The sequence below is a fragment of the Pezoporus occidentalis genome, unplaced genomic scaffold, assembly GCF_034315485.1.
Source record: "Pezoporus occidentalis ecotype Australia unplaced genomic scaffold, CSIRO_AGI_Poc_V1 ctg97, whole genome shotgun sequence".
Taxonomy (NCBI): domain Eukaryota; kingdom Metazoa; phylum Chordata; class Aves; order Psittaciformes; family Psittacidae; genus Pezoporus; species Pezoporus occidentalis.
The window spans coordinates 2385008-2403135 of record NW_026916336.1 but is presented as its reverse complement, the minus strand read 5'-3'; the positions used below and the strand labels follow the sequence as shown (position 1 = coordinate 2403135).

Here is an 18128-nt window from a genome sequence, read left to right as displayed (position 1 = left end):
CTCATGGACACCACCTCCTCCTGCAACCCTCTGCCACCCCATCCTTCCCCTCCAAGTAAGAACTTCATGGCAAAGAGAACTGAGGTTTGTTTCAAATCACATTTGCACCAAAAGAGGTTTGGGAAAGGATGAAGTGTATCAAAAGGGGAACGCTCTGGTTCATTGTCAGAAGAATTTTGTTAGGATTTTTTAAAGTTGATATGAAGATTAGATGCTTCATGGGTTCCTTCAGGAAAAGATGTAATAAAGTACGAAAATACCCTCAGTATCAGCTCTTTATGCTCTGAAAACATGAGTAGTTTTGTCTTAAATTTCAGATTCAGATGTTTCTGCTATGAGATCTCTGCTTTTTGGCTTAGACAGGCAGCCAGATACAGTTCAGGTGTCCTGTTAAATCATCCTGCTTGCTGCAGTTCTTTGCAGAAGTGCCTGGCTGTGAGAGGAAGCAGGAAAAACAGAGGACAGAGCACTGACCCTGCAGTGAAATGGTAAGTTAGGAAGGAACATGGTGAAACGTGATCAATACCAACATCAGATCTCTAGCATTACGTTCAACATTATCTGCCAAACTTGGATCAAAGCCCTGTTAGCTTTCCAGGTTCACACTCCATCTGAAAAGGAGCTGGGAATAAATGTATATTCAGCAGCAGACACAAAGCTGTAGCTCCTATTTTTTCCATCCCTACTGATCCAAATGACCGTGGCTACAGAAACAGGCCCAGTTTGTTACAGAAAGTGACAGGGCAGTCAGTCACCTGAGCATAGAATCTGAACATGCCATCATCTTACCTTTGTACTAAATACAGGAGCCAGAATATTTAAGTATTAAAACCAACATCTTCCCCACTGGTCCATTATCTACCAGCTCTCAGAAGGTGAGTAAGGTTCTCAGGGTTCGACAGATTATCATTGCACATTTTTCCCTGCTTGCATTTCTGTATTTCCACTGAGAAACTGACAAGTTGCTCCTTTTCCTGCTCCCCAGCTGAGCTGGGAATTAGCACACTTTTGCTTATTTGTTATGTAGTATAGAGTAGTCCAAAATTGGCTTGTAGGAGTTAGATCATACCATTATAAAACCCCACCAACCAAACAAGCAGCAGAAAGTACTTATGAACCAGACACCTTATACACACACACACACACACACACACACACACACACACACACAAAAGTAGGCAGTCAAACCAAGTAAAATTATCAGCCTAAACATGTACTGTTCTCCTGAGCCATTAGCTGAACGCAATGCAAAGCTACTGTGCAAGTCAGATCTTAGCATATTGACTCCATATTCTTCGTGGTCACGTGAACGGTACAAGGACATTCATCATTAACTTTTACTGGGATTTTCCACACAAAAACAAGCATCAAATAGAAAAAAAAAAGACAAAAATAAGATTTTTTTTCTAAAAAGGGAAGCCTACAAGGTGTCCCTGTGGACCTTCACACGGGGGGAGAAATAAAACCTCTCATTTAGGGAAAGGAATTGGGGTGGGTGGGGTGGTTACTGACTGGCACAGAAAAGGCTCCATGGCCAAGTGTCTGTACTAACAGAAAGCCAGCCATGGCTTGATCTTTCCTGCATAAACAACACGAGCATGAATGCACATGTTTCTGTACAGGGGGGCAGAATTAAAGCTTTCTTGTCAGAATTTTCCAATCTTGACTTACTGGTGTTTATCTGAACTCTAAAATTATCAAGTAGAAAAAAACCACCGGTATTCCTCACCAGGGAAGAAATAAAGCAGCAGCTGTTGTTCCACATCCTGCATGTTCGCAGTTGAGTTTGGGGTCAGTTTTAGCACCAGGAGTCATCTTAAAACTCAGCTTGGACAAAAGCAAGCAGAAAGTTTTCTCTCAGATATAATACAACCAGGTTTTATTTAAGTTCTCTCTTCCCCCCCACCCCCCCCCCCCACTGGCAAAAGTTCAGAGGGAGTTTAAAGTTTTGTAAACATTTTAACTACCCCTCTTCCCCCTTTTATGAATTTACAAAGCAAAGGAGACAGGGAGACCAGATCTGCAACAGTTCCAAGTCTCTCCATGCTATTGGATCCAAAAACTATATACAAGTCTGCAGCAGTCTCTGTATAGTTACTGTACATGTTTAGGGGCAGGGGGAAGAGAGAGGAAAAAGAGGAAGAGGAGGAGGAGGGGAAGGTGACCCCAAAAAATGAATAAACCAAATGAAATAAAATCCAAAGCCAAACTCCTCTTGAGCAACTCGAACTGTTTTCTTTAGGCAGTGATGACAGAACAACAGACACCTTTATACAACTCCACCAGAACCGTAGCGTCTCTTCCTTCACAGGTTATAACCCTCTGGGCATGGGAGACGGGACCAGGGGCTTGAAACTAAGTGCGTTTGGCAGTTTTCATTTCCTTTCTTTCATGGTGTATGCATGTGAGCGGGTGAAGAAGGGAAGGTGGTGTTAATCTTTCCGTGAGAGACGAAGGTTACAATTCCATAAATACTTAAAGATTATGGATCCCAGTGAAGGTGCATGAAATAGTTTAAGGTGTAGGAGATAAGCAGGGCCGTCATTGCACATAGCTTCGCCCTCCACAGTCTCTCTTCATGACAAAAGGGCATCTCTGCTCGTTAACCTAAGCACTGCTTGAAATGACAAAGCTAAGACTGCTGGGGTATACATCCGAAAGCCAGTGTTCACCCTCAAAGACTAAAGATTCACACAGTAAAGATCCTACTGTCTCTTAAACGAGACAAATTTGCAGGAAAAGAGCTCAAAATAAACTGGTCCTAACCCTCTGAAGGTAGCATTTAAGGGATAAATTCAACCTGAAAGAAGAGATGCCACCTCTTTTTCCCGAGAGCAAAAGTCCCCACTTGTCCAGGAAGGCTGGAGCAGGCCGACAGGGAACTCCACAAGCTTCAGCATCACCACCTAATGAAGACAGACTCGAGCTTTCCCTCCAAAAATAATGTGCTGAGAAGGGCTGGCAGGGTGTGTGCAACTTCAAACCAACCCAAGCTAAACTGCGCCCGCCACCGCCCCTCTCCTGTTGTTGCCAGTTCTAAGGTTAGCTTATGAATGCAACTCCTGGCTTGGGAGAGCACCTCTTGCCCTGATGGAGCGTGGAAGTCAGTATCTGTGTGGCATTTTGGTTTTGACCAACATCTGTTAACCACAAACACTCCCTCTTTCTCTCTCCATGACTGCACGTGTTGGATGTGGTAAGAGTAACCAGGAGAGGGAAGCAATGGTTTGCAGAATCCCAATTGATTTCTTTTTTCCAGGTATGTCAGCAGAGGAGATCACAGCACAGTGAAAGCTTGCTGCCCAAATCAGCCTTGTTGTGAATGAATCCTATCTCCCACCCTCCCAGGACTCCAAAGTCCACTTGACTCTAGGCTGACAGTAGGAAAAATGCCTGTGCAGTCCTGGGCAGAAAGGGTTTGCTGGGGCTAAAGGAAGCAGCCTGAGATGATCGATTCTGTGATTCACTGCAAGGCGAAGAAGAACGCATGGTGGAGAGTACTGTGTCCAAAACGGAGAACCCATGGTTAACAGATGCAGGAAAAGCCAGTTGATTTGCACATGCTCAGTAGTCTTCCAAAGTCTCTATTTCTCCCATATTGAGCCGCTCTGATGAGGCATTCACTGAAAAGCCTGTAAGCCAAAAAAGGACTTGTGTTAAAAATCTGGATGGGGTATAGTGTATTTGATGCAACACATTTGTTACATGCAGTGGCACATGCAAGATAAAGTGAGTGATACCTATCAAATATAAACTCAGGTGGAAAGTCAGTGAGACTAAAGAGAAAATTAAACAAGCGCTTTTTTCCTTAGTAAAAGGAACTTTATATTTAGCTAAGTATCACTTGGTCTTTGGAAACAGATCAGCAGAAGACTGGTTTCAACTTTCACTTAAAAGGTGCCATCTTTTACAAGGCACATCTAGGCACAGTGGTGTCATGGCCGAGCTACATCTTGGAATGGAGCACCTCTGAGTCAACTGGTACTTCAGATCGCCTGTCAACACTGTACTTACATGGTCCAAAAGGCAGAAATAAACATTTTGTGAACATAAAATACAAATCAACACTTCAGAGAGCATGAGCAATTCTATCCCTTAAAGTTTAAATACATGTACGTACCTATGAAATCTAGTGACAATTCCATGTATTGCTATGCTTTTTCACAATCATCTGTTTCAGGAGTACAACATGAACGTGTACAAAGTTATACAGGCCTATGCAGATGGCTCAAAATGCACCTAAACTTGTACCCAATCCTTTAACTGTAAGGGCTGAGGGCATAAAATACATGAGGAAAGGGAGAAAAAAAAGCAAAAACATTTCCTACAAGGAAAAAATACAATATATCATATGCAACTTCCCTCATAAAATCCAATTTTTATGGTTGTACCAATCCCAAACAGAGTATAGGGAAAAAGGAAAGTTTTTCTGTGTAAGGCTACTTAACACAAATCTGACATTTCACTGCTCTGTAGGCTCACTCTGGGCTAGAAAACAGACTTCTTTTCACAGTCATTATCTTCAACGAAGTGCTCTGTTCAGCAGGTTTTAGAGAACTGTTCTGGCTCCCTCTCGTGGCACAATGTTACCTAAAAGGTTTTGGAATTCTTTTTCATGGAGCATACTGATTTTTGAGAAGCTGCAAGTGGTACTTCTCTTACAGTTGCAACTTCCTAGTCGTACTTAGTGATTTCTTCTTCATATTACATGGGCAGGGTTTTAAACTCCTCAACTGAAGACCCAGATCAGACTCACTATACTGGCATATGGGCTGGCATAAGTCAGGATTCCACTGAAAAGTTCAATATACTTCAACACAGAAAATACTGATTTAAAGAATATTGATTTTGTTGAGAACAAAAAGCAAAGACAAAAACCAGAGAGGGCTCCGTTAAAGCCTTAAAAAACAGCAGTGATTTCCACGTGGTTAATACCAGTCTGCTTTACACAAGCACAAGCTAAGTAGCACAACAAATACTGGCCCAGGGCAGTGCCCTCATTTCCCTTCTATCACACACAGCACAAATGCAGACTCATTTATGCTACTAAAACACTACAGCAATGCATTATACCCCACAATGCTCACTACTACATGATCCCCTTGAATCTTAAAGGCCACTTCAAAGGAACCTTTCCATCAATGCTACAGGGGCTGGGTAACTACCATCTTCACATAAAAATTAAGATACAAAACATAAATATTAAAAACCCTGAGTACTAATGATGCAGTCATCTCCACTGCCTCCATATGAAAACTTGTGACAGTTATTCAGCTTTTTTTCTAAAGATCTTTGTCACCTTTTCTGACTAGGGTGGTTAGCTCATGTAGAAAGGTAGGAAGGAATGAAGGCAAGCCTCAAAAAGCTGTTCCTCATGAGGAAAGAGAAAACAGGTTTTCTTAAGAGAATTATCATTAATTCAACAAAATAGGCTAAGGTCCACTCAAAAGAAAAAAGGCAGTTTAAATGACATCCTTTAACTACTTTAATGTTTGCAGGTAATAACCAACATACTGAAGAGGTCTTCTTAGGAGGAAAAGTGACAGATGTTTGATGAAACCAAAACAGTATTTTTTAAATCTTTAAATAGTAATACTGAAACAAATTCTAAAGATGCTTCAACAAGTACCTGTTCTGCTCAGGTCTGATATTCCCATTTAGGGCTTACAAGCATTCCACACTCCACAACACTTCTCCCAATCAAACAGTAATTTCTAAAAGTTAAAACTGACCTAGCAAGCTGGGATCTGCACGAACCATTTTCTGTTTCTTCTTTTTCTTGCCACTCTGCACAGCCTCAAAATTGGATTGCTGGTTGTTGCTCTGATTGGTCTGAAAGACCGAATGTAGCGAACTGTGGTTCATTCCCCACACTGAATCCTAGAAAACAAAGCGAGTTCAAGTTTATAAAGTGCAATTAAGTTTGGTTTTATTTATATTGAAAACATTCAGAGAGCCCAAAGCACTTTCTACATCATGTGGCAGCACTAGCCACTGATGCATCCATCCAGTACATGTACCTCACCTTTCTAAAGCATACCCTAGATCAGCATGCTAAAACACTATTTGATCTACAATTGGCCTCAACTGTTAAGTTCTAGAGAAAACTTGATTCTGCAGTAAGTATTTGAAACCTGCTTTTTCCTCTGCATTTCACATGAGCTGTAAAATCCTGCTCATCCTTGTATCAACCCACCCTCCTATGAACTCAAACATAACCTCTACACACTCCTGAGGACTGCAGAGTTAAGATTTACCTGTTGCTGCTGCTGTTGCCGCTGCTGACTGGCTTTCTGTTTGGCACGGCGCTCAAGAAACTGCTTGGCAAACTCCTTGGCCTCAGGAGTATCTCCAAGATAGGCTCTGATGTAATCATGGACCTCATATGGAGACTCCACTTCCTTCAGGAAGGAAACAAACGTGGGAACTGCAAAAAGAAAGCAGACCATGAGGGAATGCGTGTTGGTATGTGAACACATGCATGCAATAAAAAGCTTTGGATTTGTTTCAAATATTTGCTAATCTCATACCCACAAAAACCCCTTGCCCTTCCACTTTCCCTACAGTAAAACCCTATGATACAATGCTGCACCTATGTGCAGTCAAAGCAAGGGTAAGAAAGCCAGCTGATGCAATGAGAATGAAAAATAAACTGACAATCCTAAGGGTATGTTACCCCACCAGATTATAAAGCTCAAATTTAATGCAAGAGCTGTCATCAGTATAATCTCTTTTTGTCTGTAGCACAATAGATAACACTCCACAGTCACGGACCTGACCTGCAAGCACCTAAAGTTCCACAGCTAGGTCACTTGCAAGCCTTCCTTACCAGCTTTCCTTTTCTTAAACTATTTTTCTTGCACCAAGTTTAATTTTAACATGGAGAAGGACAAAGCAAAATCACTGGCCAGGAAGACACCAGGACAACAGGCTGCCATCTGTGGCACAAAGCAGCCTTGGAAGCATGGAAACACTGAGAATGTATGACCCACAATGGCACTGTGGGGCCAAACCCTCTCCTCAGACAACAGATGCAGCTAGTTAGTACATCACAGATGAAGCCAACAAGTTACTACTGGTATTACTCCCCTAAGAAAAGGGAAGCTGTGCAAGGTGTGATCCTCCTGGCTTTTAGGGCAGCACTGGTTCCCCACTCAAGTTCATGGGTCCCACAGAACCACAACTTTGCAGCATGCACGTGCTGGAGTACAAGGGTTTGCACAGGTCCACACTGGAGGCAGTGGGATGCCTGCAGTACTTTGGTACAAGAAGGTACGAGTCTGTGATTTCAGACTGGGTGCTCCTCTATGTGTGCTCCAGCAGAGGTAGTACAAAACCCAACCAGTTTCACACCAAAAAATGCTTTGCACAGAGGCATGTAACTTGGCCTGCATTAGAAGTGAACTGGATCCTCATCCATCTGCCTGATAATGCTTCTATGATCACCAAAAATCCTCTGGGCGGCAGACTTTACAACTGTTTCCCATCCCCCCCGATTTCATACAGTTAGGCCAACAAAAACCACGGAGAAGATGTAGCCAGCTCTTCAGATCACTATTAAAGATTTTTATTATAAAAATTTTGCTGACTGCATTAAAAACATAACTTTGATGCCACTGCTTTCCCTCAGAACAACCTGCTCAAGAAACAAAGATATTGTTTCTCACAGTGAATCATTTATGTTCCTCCCACCTCTTACCATCTAAGTTGTTGGCTGTGTTGAGCGCATGAAGCATCTGTTCACACCACTGAGTGAATCCATCCTGGGCTTTATTTACCCCCTGGAACAATTTCAACAGCTTCTCCTCTTCTTCTACCTTCTTGTTTTGTCTACTTGTAATACCAACAGATTTACTGAGGTAAACAAAACACAGATAAATTATAAATTGCCAGACTTAACAGTATAGTACATAGTAGTGTTATGAGACTCACTAGTTTACAAGACACAAACTGTTCAAGAACCAACTAATTTAAGTAGATGACAAAGTAAATTGTGAAGGGTCACCTATTAGCTACTTTTGTTGTCAAAACAGATCCTGAGTGTCACAGAAAAAAAGGAAAACACGTGAAGACGTTATAACTGCTAAGTGATTATCTCAGGAATTGTAGCCTTTCTTTGCAAAGTCTGCTTCCCCAATTCCTACCTGAGGCTGGCATTGCTTTTGTTTTTATTGGTCGAGTTACGAGGTCCCACTTCCTTCACTGCATCATCCCAGAAACCCATGTTTGAGTTTTTGGTATCAGCATTACTCCAGATGCTACTGACTAGGTCAGATGCCCACTGGTTGCTGGGATTAGTGTTTAGGGAGCCCCACACTGAATTCCCAATGCTGGTGTGCAGGTTAGAGTGCTGTTGAAACATAATAAAGAGATCCTGTTATTAGAACCAGACATGGAGAACTGTCACCGTTTCCCTCCATGTACTAATCAGACAAAAGCCATACGTACCGTAGTATTTCTGACTCTGTTCGGCTGCTGGTGCTGCTGTTGCTGCTGTTTCTGCATCTGCCGTGCCTCTTCCTGCTGTATCTCCAGCAGGGACTTGGTAGTGCCTGTTGGTTTGGTGACATTACCCCAGCCTGACAACTTTTGCTGCTGTTGCTGCTGCTGCTGGAGGGCCTTCATTAGTTCACGCTGCTGACGCCTTTGCTGTTGCATGCAAGACAAAAGTGCTTGTCCATACTTACAGAAGATCATAACTATTCAAAATATTAGCTGGGAAACTGGTTTCAAACTGATTTCACTCTTTTCTGGAAGAGTTTGCCTGACCTACTTTTTTTTTAGCCATTACAGTTCCTCTAAAAGGGAAACACCTAAGTAACCAGTAAATACAAATAGTTTATTAGCCCAGGACAGAATAAATATGTTAAATCATGACTGCAGCCAACTAAGGATTTGGTGTCTTGGAGGAAAAAATTCTCTTCTACCATCAGTTGTTCCCACCCTGTGTTTCCCAGTCTGTAACCCCCAGCTGTCCTGGTCTTGTGCATATTACAAACATATCAGAGCATCAATATGAAATAACTATACCCGAGTTATACTGTTTTAAGAAACCATTCCTCATCCTCACCATTCCTAAATCGACAATTAAGCAGTCACATAGTTGAGTCTACTCTAACAAGTTACACTCCATCACTGTTAGCACTTACCTCTTCTCGAAGCTGCCGTTCTCGTTCTTCTTCTAACTTCTGGATTTCCGCCAATGACAGTGTGGTCTGGGATTGACAAGCTCCTGAATTTGACTGTTGACCCCATGTTGAAGATGAAGGGAGCTAGGCAAAAAAAAACCCACATCATTAGGAATTACAAAACATCTTAGAGAACACTACTAAAGAGTAATAATGAAAAACAACAGCATAAGCCCATTGCACAGGGGGAAAAAATCAGGCCACCTTTAAAGTTTAACACAAAACTGAAAAGTATAAGATGGAATAATTAATTAGGAAAAAGTACCAATAGTATATTTCTTTTAATTGCCCTTTGATCAGTATCAAAGACAGTGTATCAATCAGTATCAATCAGTGATAATTAACACATCACTGTCCAAAACCAGAAAAATCAATTTTGATTTTAAAGATATTCTAAGCTTTAGGAACTCTGCAGTGGCCCTTACTTACTACAGAACTCAAAACATCTGTACTCATCTGTGAATCCCTTTCCAGTACACTTCTACTGACAACCTTTTCCCTTTTCATTTTGTAACCTATCCTCCTCTTGTTCCTCGCATCACTTTCCCAGTCAACTATTTACCCTCCTCCCTCTCCAGATAGTTCATCCATCCCTGCTCTGCTCAAGCGAGCCCAGACAACCCTGAATCCAGCCATGGTTTCACTTACTACACCAAACTGAAGAGGAAGTTAAACTACAGAAACACCTTACCTTCATTTGTGCAAGTTGCTGCTGTTGCTGCTGCTGTTGCAGCCGTCGTAAAGCCTCCTGCTGCTGCTGCCTCTGTCTCATTATTTCTTTCTGGCGCTGGAGTTCCAGCTCCTTGCGCTTTCGTTCTTCTTCTTCGAGCCGCTGTCTGGCTGCCTCTTCTTCCATGCGTAGCCGACTTTCTTCAAGTCGCCGTTGAGCTTCCTCCTCTTCACGTGCCCACTTGGCAGCCTCCTCTTCCTTCCCAGGACATAAAGAGAAGTAAAGGCTAAGCAGACTTAGAAGGTCAAAATTACTCGTACTCTGTGGTATCAACATTCTGACAGAACAGGGAGAGTACTTTGTATTTGGAATCTGTGCTGTTTAAGTTGTTAATTTACCTTTACATTTCTCAGCCCACTAATATAGTTTATGTCTCATAAAGATGCGAGGTTTCCCATTGCTCCACCAAGAAATGAAGAATTTGGAAGAGAAAAACATCTCTGTAATTCAGACTAGCTAATTTCGTAACACTTTCCTTTGAGGAGTTACATACCTTTCAGTGTGACCTTCTGTCTGCTCATACTACCTACAGTCAAGTACTGCTACACTTGAATAAAACTTGACAGGAATAAAGGGGGAAGAGGATTTGGCATGAAAGAAGAAAACAGTGATACTGACTGTTGTAAATTCAACATCAGAGTTGCAAAGGGAAAGATATTTCTGCTAACAAAAGGAGATGACTGTGTGGTGGGACAAAAATGTTGATGAATGTCTTACAAAGGAAGTCCCTGAAAAAAACCTGTCAATTCTGAAGTAAACCTGGAAGTTATTGTGAAGCCAATCATGTTTCAAGGTTAGTTTGATTCAGGAATGGTGACAGTATGAATTAGGGGTCTGGAAGCTCAAGTTACCCATTAGGGACTTCTAAAGCTTGTCCCAAAGGAAAACATAACAATTGTTAACAGTAAGACAGGAAAGAAAAAAGATGAAACTTTGACAGTGGGTATAGTCTTGGCATAGTACAGGAAGACTGGCAAAACCAATCATCTCAGTTGATGCTGAAGAAGTATCATTCTACAGTATGATTCTATAGCAAATGCTCAAAATAAATCATTATTATTATGGTACTGTACTCTTGCAGAAAGGAGTAGACATACCATTCTGCAAAGCTATACTTAAGACTAAAATATGAAGGAAGGCATTCATTCAACACTAATCAATATGCCAAACAGCAGATCGGATTCTGGTTATCTACTCTGAAATCAGGATACAGGTAAACTATTCACTTGATACTGTCTACAAGCTTTGCTTTCCTCCACCAAAACTGATGGTGTCTGAGGTACAGATGCAAGTTGCAAAGCTTGTTCATACTGGCAGGCTCCATAATTAAATAAACTAAGTCCCTTGTCCCATTTTTCACCTGTTTACGCAGTAACTCCTCTCTCTGCCGTCTTTCTTCCTCTTCTCTTCTTCTCTCTTCCAATCTTCTAAGTGCTTCCTCCTGTTGTTGCCTCTCCTCTTCTTCCCGCTGCCGCCTTAGTGCAATTTCCTGCTCCCGTTGTCGCCTCAGGGCCTCCTCCTGGAGTTGGGAACAAAGCGTCAGTCTATAAATGCCATTTTATTGATGAACTGCATCAGAACACAGACTACAACATGGTCTGGCCAGATAAATGGCCTCAAGAAGAGCTCCTTAGCTCCAAGCTATGCACTACTAAAAACAGCTCTATTAAACACTACAGACCAATATGTTAACAGGGTTTTTTTTGATGTAGTGTGCATCTCATACATAATTATTCTAATGAAATAGGAAACACACAAAATCACTATCTTTGGTTTTAAAAAGAATGGTGTTGAGAATGAAAACAATGGGCAAGACTCCTCTCTCCACTATGCACTAACTGCACCTAAACATATACATGTATTTCAATGTTTGAATATCATTAAATCATTTTTTTGGGGTGTCAGCTATAAGTTGGAAGCTTTTCCTACTTACAGGAGTAGCTTTTTTCCCACTTACAGGAGTTTCTAAACACTGACTACTCAAGTGCCCTACAAAACTAAAACCACATCTCCAGGCACCAGAAATAAACTGAAGAAGCCCAGTGCACTTGAGGACACTGTAACCTTTGGAAGTCTCAGATGTGGAACTTAACAAAAGGGCTTTGACTAGAGTATTCCTATACTATTTAAATACTATGGGCTCTTGAGAGCTTTGATTTTTGGTTATCCCTATATTATTTAAATAGCTTCCAATAAATTATGGTTTGCTTTCCAAGTAAAAAAATTATTTACTTAACTCAAAAATAAATCATCGGCACCCATTCCTCCTATTCTGAAGATCAAGGTAAACATTGTTTTTTCCATTCTGCTACTTGCTTTTGGAGGAATAGGGAATAACCAGTCTTCCACTGGTTTCCTGTATGCTGTTACATGGGAGTGCATCTGGGTGTCCCCTGGTTCTGACTTTCCCTTTGCATTAAATAGCCTTGGGTTTTGCTGACTTTTCTAATCTCTAAAGCCTAGGAACTCTGTTAAGGCCACCATACTTTTCATCCCTTTATTTTTCTCTCCACTTTCTGACTTACCCTACCAGCTCAACCTATAGATCCTACTGTTTGAACCAGAACTTTTGAGTTTTCATACATACATTTTCCTTTTGAATGATCAGTACTGTGCAACTGTCCTCTCAAGTTTCTTTAAGCAATATATTATTTATAGGGCAAAGGGAGACTAATTGTGCAGCATGGACATAAATTTTGAACTCTGTTAAATCAAGGAAATTAATTCTGAAATCCAAGACCCTTTTACTCAATCTGGTAACAAGCCTTCTATACACAGCACAGATAAACTGCAATACAGTTAACTGAACATCTGGACCAGGTGTTTGATATGGCTAACTTCAGATGTCTACTATAACCGTCAGTAGGCAGAGGATGTTTTTTATAAGCAATCCTATGGCACCATCTACAAGCCAAGCAATTCATACTTTTGTGTATCACTTAACTGGTTTAGTGCTAAATGCAAGTGCAGTAAGTTCTACTTGCTGGACATAAACCAGCAGCCTTTGAATGACTTTCGCATTAATGAAGTCTTGATTTGTCATATTCACAAAAGCTTTAAGCACAACACACATCACCTCAACTACTTCTGTAACTTGGGCCCGTAAGCGTGTTGATTGGACACATGCAGTCAAGTTGCAGTAATTGTGTCCCCAGTACAAGTGCTGAAAAATTTCCACTTATTGTTTATTGCACTGAAAAGTCTACTGAGGAGGCTGGAGGTGTGCCAGTATGTTTTCTTTGACTACAGACCACACACCAGGATCTCAGCTCAGGATGCCAAGCCGCTGCCCGGGCTGGGCAGGATGGTCCGCACTAGTCACCTACATAACATATACCTGAGATAAACAAAAGTCACCAAGTCTGCCTATAGAACAGCAGTTCATTGGCATCTCTGCCCTACTTTCCCTTTGGGAAGCAAAGGTAGAATTGACACAAATAAAGCTGTAGGGATCTCCTTCTTGCTCAGGAATGCTAGAAAAGGTACTGTTGAATAGCAGCAATTTAAAAAGCCTTCACTCTCCTAAAGAACTAAAGCTTAACAGTGTTGTACCAGCATGAGGGAAAAAAACTGCAAGGTTATGAAAAGTTGGGAACCATGCAGCTGATGGAATTCTTTTTTTCCTACTCTTCACAGCTATAGAAAACGTTGATTTAACGTTTATTTCTGTGTCTTCTTATTAAAGGATTTTTGTTTGAACATGTGACCAAAAGCATTCAAAGCTCTCCAGCATTCTGCCACTAACTTGTATGGGAAACAGACTCATTCCTTTGGCTCTTACTGGTCCCATATTTATAGCTTCCTCCTCTAGAAGAATCCCAATATTCTTTAGCATCTTCTCTAATAATTGTTTTCAAGTAAACATACTGCTGTACAGACAACTCGTTTTAGGTCTTTTAAAATACCTGTAATATAGCAGAAAATCCGTAAGTAGCAATTCCCATTTCAATAGACACTGGATTCTTCAATGAAATATTATGGGGTTTTTTTGTAATTGGTAGCACCTGCAATTCTGCTTGTTTATGTCACTAGGACCTTTTTTTTTTTTCATTTTATGGATCTCATCTTTGACCCAGGTTCTTTAAAGGGAGCACTGAAGATGTAACTCAGACAAAACAATTATTAGCTAATTATTAAACCTCACATTTGGTTCCTGAAAGTAATCAATCATTACAAAATAGAAGATATTAGACCAGAAGCAAAAAAGAAATACAGGAGCTACACAAGCTGAGCATTATTGTTTGCAATTTCACAGTGCAAGTAACTGAGGAAAACTATGAACAGAACTGGATTCAACATCTGGTATGACATTTCAACCTATAAAATTGAATGTCTATTAGTTTTGGTTTGTTGTTTTTTGTTTTTTTTTTTAATTTACTTAGAATTCACCATCAACAGCATATTTACTAACCTTATATACTAGTCTTTTATGCAGTATTACATCAAAAGCCTTCCTGAAGTCCAGGCAGATTAAGTCTACTGCTTCACCCCTCTCAGCTCTCACTGTCATCTCCTCAAAAGAAGTTAATCAAATTTGTTAAGCATCATCTCCTCTGTATAAATCCATGCTAATAAATCAGTTCATCCCTGATTCTACAATGCCTTCAGAATTCAGATTCAAATATTAGACCAGTTTTTGTTTTTAAAATACATAATACAATATTATTTTCTCTTTCCAGAGAAGTGCTTAAACCCTTTGTTACCTTTTCAAGACTTTACTGCTCATAATTAAGCATTGTGGCAATTATTCCATTGGTAATGAACTAAGATAGTTGTTGATACTGCTTTTCAACCCCATTCGGCTTCCTCCTTGTAAATTATTTCCCATGACATCTTACAGAGTCAAATTGTTTACCATACAAATCCAAAGTGGACAAAAAAGCTTTGGAATTTAATTGACATTTCTATGATGTTATACACAGTAGCAAAAGCATTAATATGAAAAGAAACAACCCAAGTCTATTTATTTGAAGCCACCATGGATGACACACATTGAGTTACCATGTGATCAGCTGAAAAATTAGTTATTAGAACAAATCTAAAGCAACTTAACTCAAAATTTTGAGTATATTACTGCTTTAATGCTACAGTAAAGCTTGAACTTGAGCATCAAAGGATGCTTTTCTACTTTATACCATAATGACTGGCTGTAAACAAAAGTAAATACAGTAAAGCAAAGAGCCATTAATTTACAGACTTGATTCTTAAAGATACCATGAAAGTTAACCACATACTGCAGTCACTTAAAATAGATCTTCAATGACAAAACCCAAACAATGAGTGAATTGAGGTCTATGACTAACTAAAGATTCTAGAGGCTTCCTCAAAAGCGTCTGATCCTTAAACCAGGAAAAACACTTTACAACTGCCTACCTAAGGAAATAGAAAATATGATAAAGGACAGAAATTATTTATTCCTTTCACCTATCATTCATGAGCTACTTTAGAGGGCATTTATTGACTAACTCCTTAGTGAATAAGCTCACCAATGTGCTTGCCCATGTCCTTCACATACAGAGTGAAACTTTGAACTTTCACTGTCTTTCCCTCCTGCAACACTTAAGGAACAATTAATCTGTCTTCTATACAATATTCAGAAGTTACTGCTGGAAACCATAAGCTAATAATGCCTCAATTCCATATTCTTGAAGAATGTTAAGAATATACTACAACCCCTACGTTCATTCATCCTGTAACACAAATCACGTAATTCATTCTTATCAATCTGCTTACCCCAACTATACCCTTCCTTTTCCAAATATCAACTCAAGAAAACCAAGCTGACAGACTGTGACATAAACCAGATACATTATTTAAAAAAATCTTCACTAAGTCATAAAAGGCCCCAAACAACAGGGAAAAAAGCTAAATGCCACATCACTTTTTTCCACTATAACCCTCTATATCCATCTGGAACAGGTCCAGACCGTACCATTATAAAAAAAACACTAGACTGCATAAATCATAAATAAAGATTAAACATGCAATGACTGGGCAACTAACTGAAGTCTAATATTGACACTAAGAAGCTGGGAGGGAATATTCCACCAGGAATAAAAGCCTCTCATCTCACAAACAGAAACCTATCTTGAATCGAAGCATCAAAGCCCATTTCTCAAACTGCAATACGGGCTCTTAAAATCAAGAGTAGAAGAAAAATTTCACATACTCACATGAAAATATTAGAACTCTCTTCATACACACCTACCAAAGATTAATTAGACCCCACAGGATTCTTAAAGTGAGTTTTTTAAATCATTAAAATTAATTAGAGATTAACTACATTGAGGAAACTCACTTGCTTCCTGCGGGCCAGTTCTTCTTCTTCCCGTCGTTTCCTCTCATCTTCCTGCTGCCTCCTAAGTAGCTCTTCTTGTTGCCTCCGAAGCTCCTCCTGCCTTTTCCTCTCCTCTTCCTCTCGTTTGGCCCTCATTTCCACTTCTCTCCTCTCTTGCTCTAGCTACAATTCACATAAAACTACACTCAGATGCAGGTAACGTATTCCTACACCATTTCCTAGGGCAACTCTGCGGAGATTATAGTAACACCATAAAAAACAGACTCTGACAGATACTCTGCCTTAACTGTAATTTTACCTATCAGCTGGCTGCCTACTGGGGTCAGATTCCTCAAGTAGTCTAGAACCATGTTTGACATTTTTTGTTCAGTAATGAACACCAGTTCTCTAGTCAGTCTTTCTTTATCAGCTCCTTAAAATAACCTCTAACTCTAGAAGCTAGTAGCGAGTTGCTTTGCAGCCATCATAAAATAATCAATTTCAGGAGATGTACAGAATCATAAAGGTTCAAACTTACAAAAATAATTTAATACTAACCTAAATGTGAAACAACCCTGACAAACTGAGATTCCCCAAACCGACTCTGGTGACAAGATGCAAAGATTAAGAGAACTACCTGCACAGCATGACAGCTCATGATGATTCCATTTTGAAACAGAGGTGGCTAAGTGAATTGGTTTTAGTCACAAGTGTAAAATACATAAGCACTATTTTAGAGGTCAGTAGTACCTCCACAGCAATGGTTTCCAAACAGCAGTCCACGAGGATTTCGTAAGTGGTTTCTATATTCCCTATTCCCTTTACAGTGTTTTCCATGAAAATACAATCAAAATCATACAGTGGCATGAAGACTGAGGAGCTAAGTGCCTTCCGTTGGCTTAGGAAACACAGTTCATTGCAGAACAGCAATCCCAACTTCTTACAGTATTAAACAGTTTCTGACCTTTGCAGCTTTGGCCTTCTCGAGCTGCTGAAGTTGTTCTAGAGCTGATCCCTGAGCTGCAGTATCAATGGGGAGATCCCAGACACTGCTTCCTTCCCAAACTAGATAGGGAAGAAAACAAACATTGACAAGCAAAAATAAGCACATCAACAATAAGACATCTGAAAGGGAAAAACTCTTGTGTATGCTGTTGGTATGTTCTATAAACTAAAATTATGACAACACATTAGTCTTAGTCAGCAGAGGGCCACCTGTTCTTCCTGCAGAAAAAGTCTTGTCCATTACTGAAGCAAGGCTGGGTTTCCAACAAAATTCTACACAAGAATCAGCTATTCAAACTCCTCCCATCAGAGCACAACACCTTTATAACGTAACACTCAATCCCTCTGCATCAAAATTTCCCATAACCATCAGAAAAATTACCATATTCTTCACAGCTCAAATGAAACAAACTGCAAGGCCAAGTAGGCTGAACCAATTAAAAAATACTGATAAGTTGCCCTCATGTCAAGAGGGGAGTGATCATCTCAAAGATGCTGATTCTTAATACACGAACTTTTCTCTACAGGTCTGACACATGCTAAGCGTCTTACCTGTAGGTTGTGAAGCTGACTGTAGTTCCCATATTGAGCCAGTGTCCGGCACTGACACAGACCTTGTAACAGGGGGCATCATGTTCTGTTCAGATATTCTGTAATACCAACAGGAAGAATCAACATGCCACTTCCAGGGACAGGAGTGCTCTGAACACACATGCGATTCAGTAACTTGTAACATACTCTTTTCCTTCCACACCTCTATTTAAAACAAAAAATATGATGCGGACAACACTAGTTGCTTGCAGAGCTCTTGCTTATCTCATCCCTGCTGCCAAGTCAATGGCTAAGCCAGCTACTGCTAGTTTCACATTTGTTGCTGATAGGCTAGTTTGAGGAACAAGCATCTGGTATTGCAGCATTGTTCTGTTAC

At 40.3% G+C, this 18128-nt stretch overlaps 1 protein-coding gene and 1 long non-coding RNA gene across 20 annotated transcripts in view; both read right to left on the bottom strand.

Annotated features, from left to right (window-relative positions):
* Positions 1-85: 85 nt before the first annotated feature.
* Positions 86-1778, bottom strand: LOC134157558 (uncharacterized). Its single transcript, XR_009962366.1, has 2 exons — positions 1717-1778; positions 86-475 (listed from the first exon to the last, which is right to left on the bottom strand). It is a non-coding gene; the product is annotated as an uncharacterized LOC134157558 (long non-coding RNA).
* An 84-nt stretch (positions 1779-1862) lies between these two features.
* Positions 1863-18128, bottom strand: part of GIGYF2 (GRB10 interacting GYF protein 2) — a 75587-nt gene continuing 59321 nt past the window's right edge. For 11 of the 19 annotated variants that reach the window (XM_062606594.1, XM_062606599.1, XM_062606601.1 and 8 more), the window contains 13 exons: positions 17753-17850; positions 17160-17260; positions 16217-16378; positions 14330-14431; positions 11279-11437; positions 9880-10116; positions 9150-9272; positions 8449-8649; positions 8150-8350; positions 7700-7859; positions 6258-6427; positions 5733-5880; positions 1863-3632 (listed from right to left, as the gene is read on the bottom strand). In XM_062606594.1, coding sequence (XP_062462578.1) covers positions 3565-3632; positions 5733-5880; positions 6258-6427; positions 7700-7859; positions 8150-8350; positions 8449-8649; positions 9150-9272; positions 9880-10116; positions 11279-11437; positions 14330-14431; positions 16217-16378; positions 17160-17260; positions 17753-17850 — 1930 coding nt within the window. In that variant the 3' untranslated portion in view covers positions 1863-3564. Of the gene's footprint in view, positions 3633-5732; positions 5881-6257; positions 6428-7699; positions 7860-8140; positions 8351-8448; positions 8650-9149; positions 9273-9879; positions 10117-11278; positions 11438-14329; positions 14432-16216; positions 16379-17159; positions 17261-17752; positions 17851-18128 lie in introns of those variants that run through there. The other 8 variants (XM_062606604.1, XM_062606605.1, XM_062606607.1 and 5 more) reach the window with 4 other exon arrangements.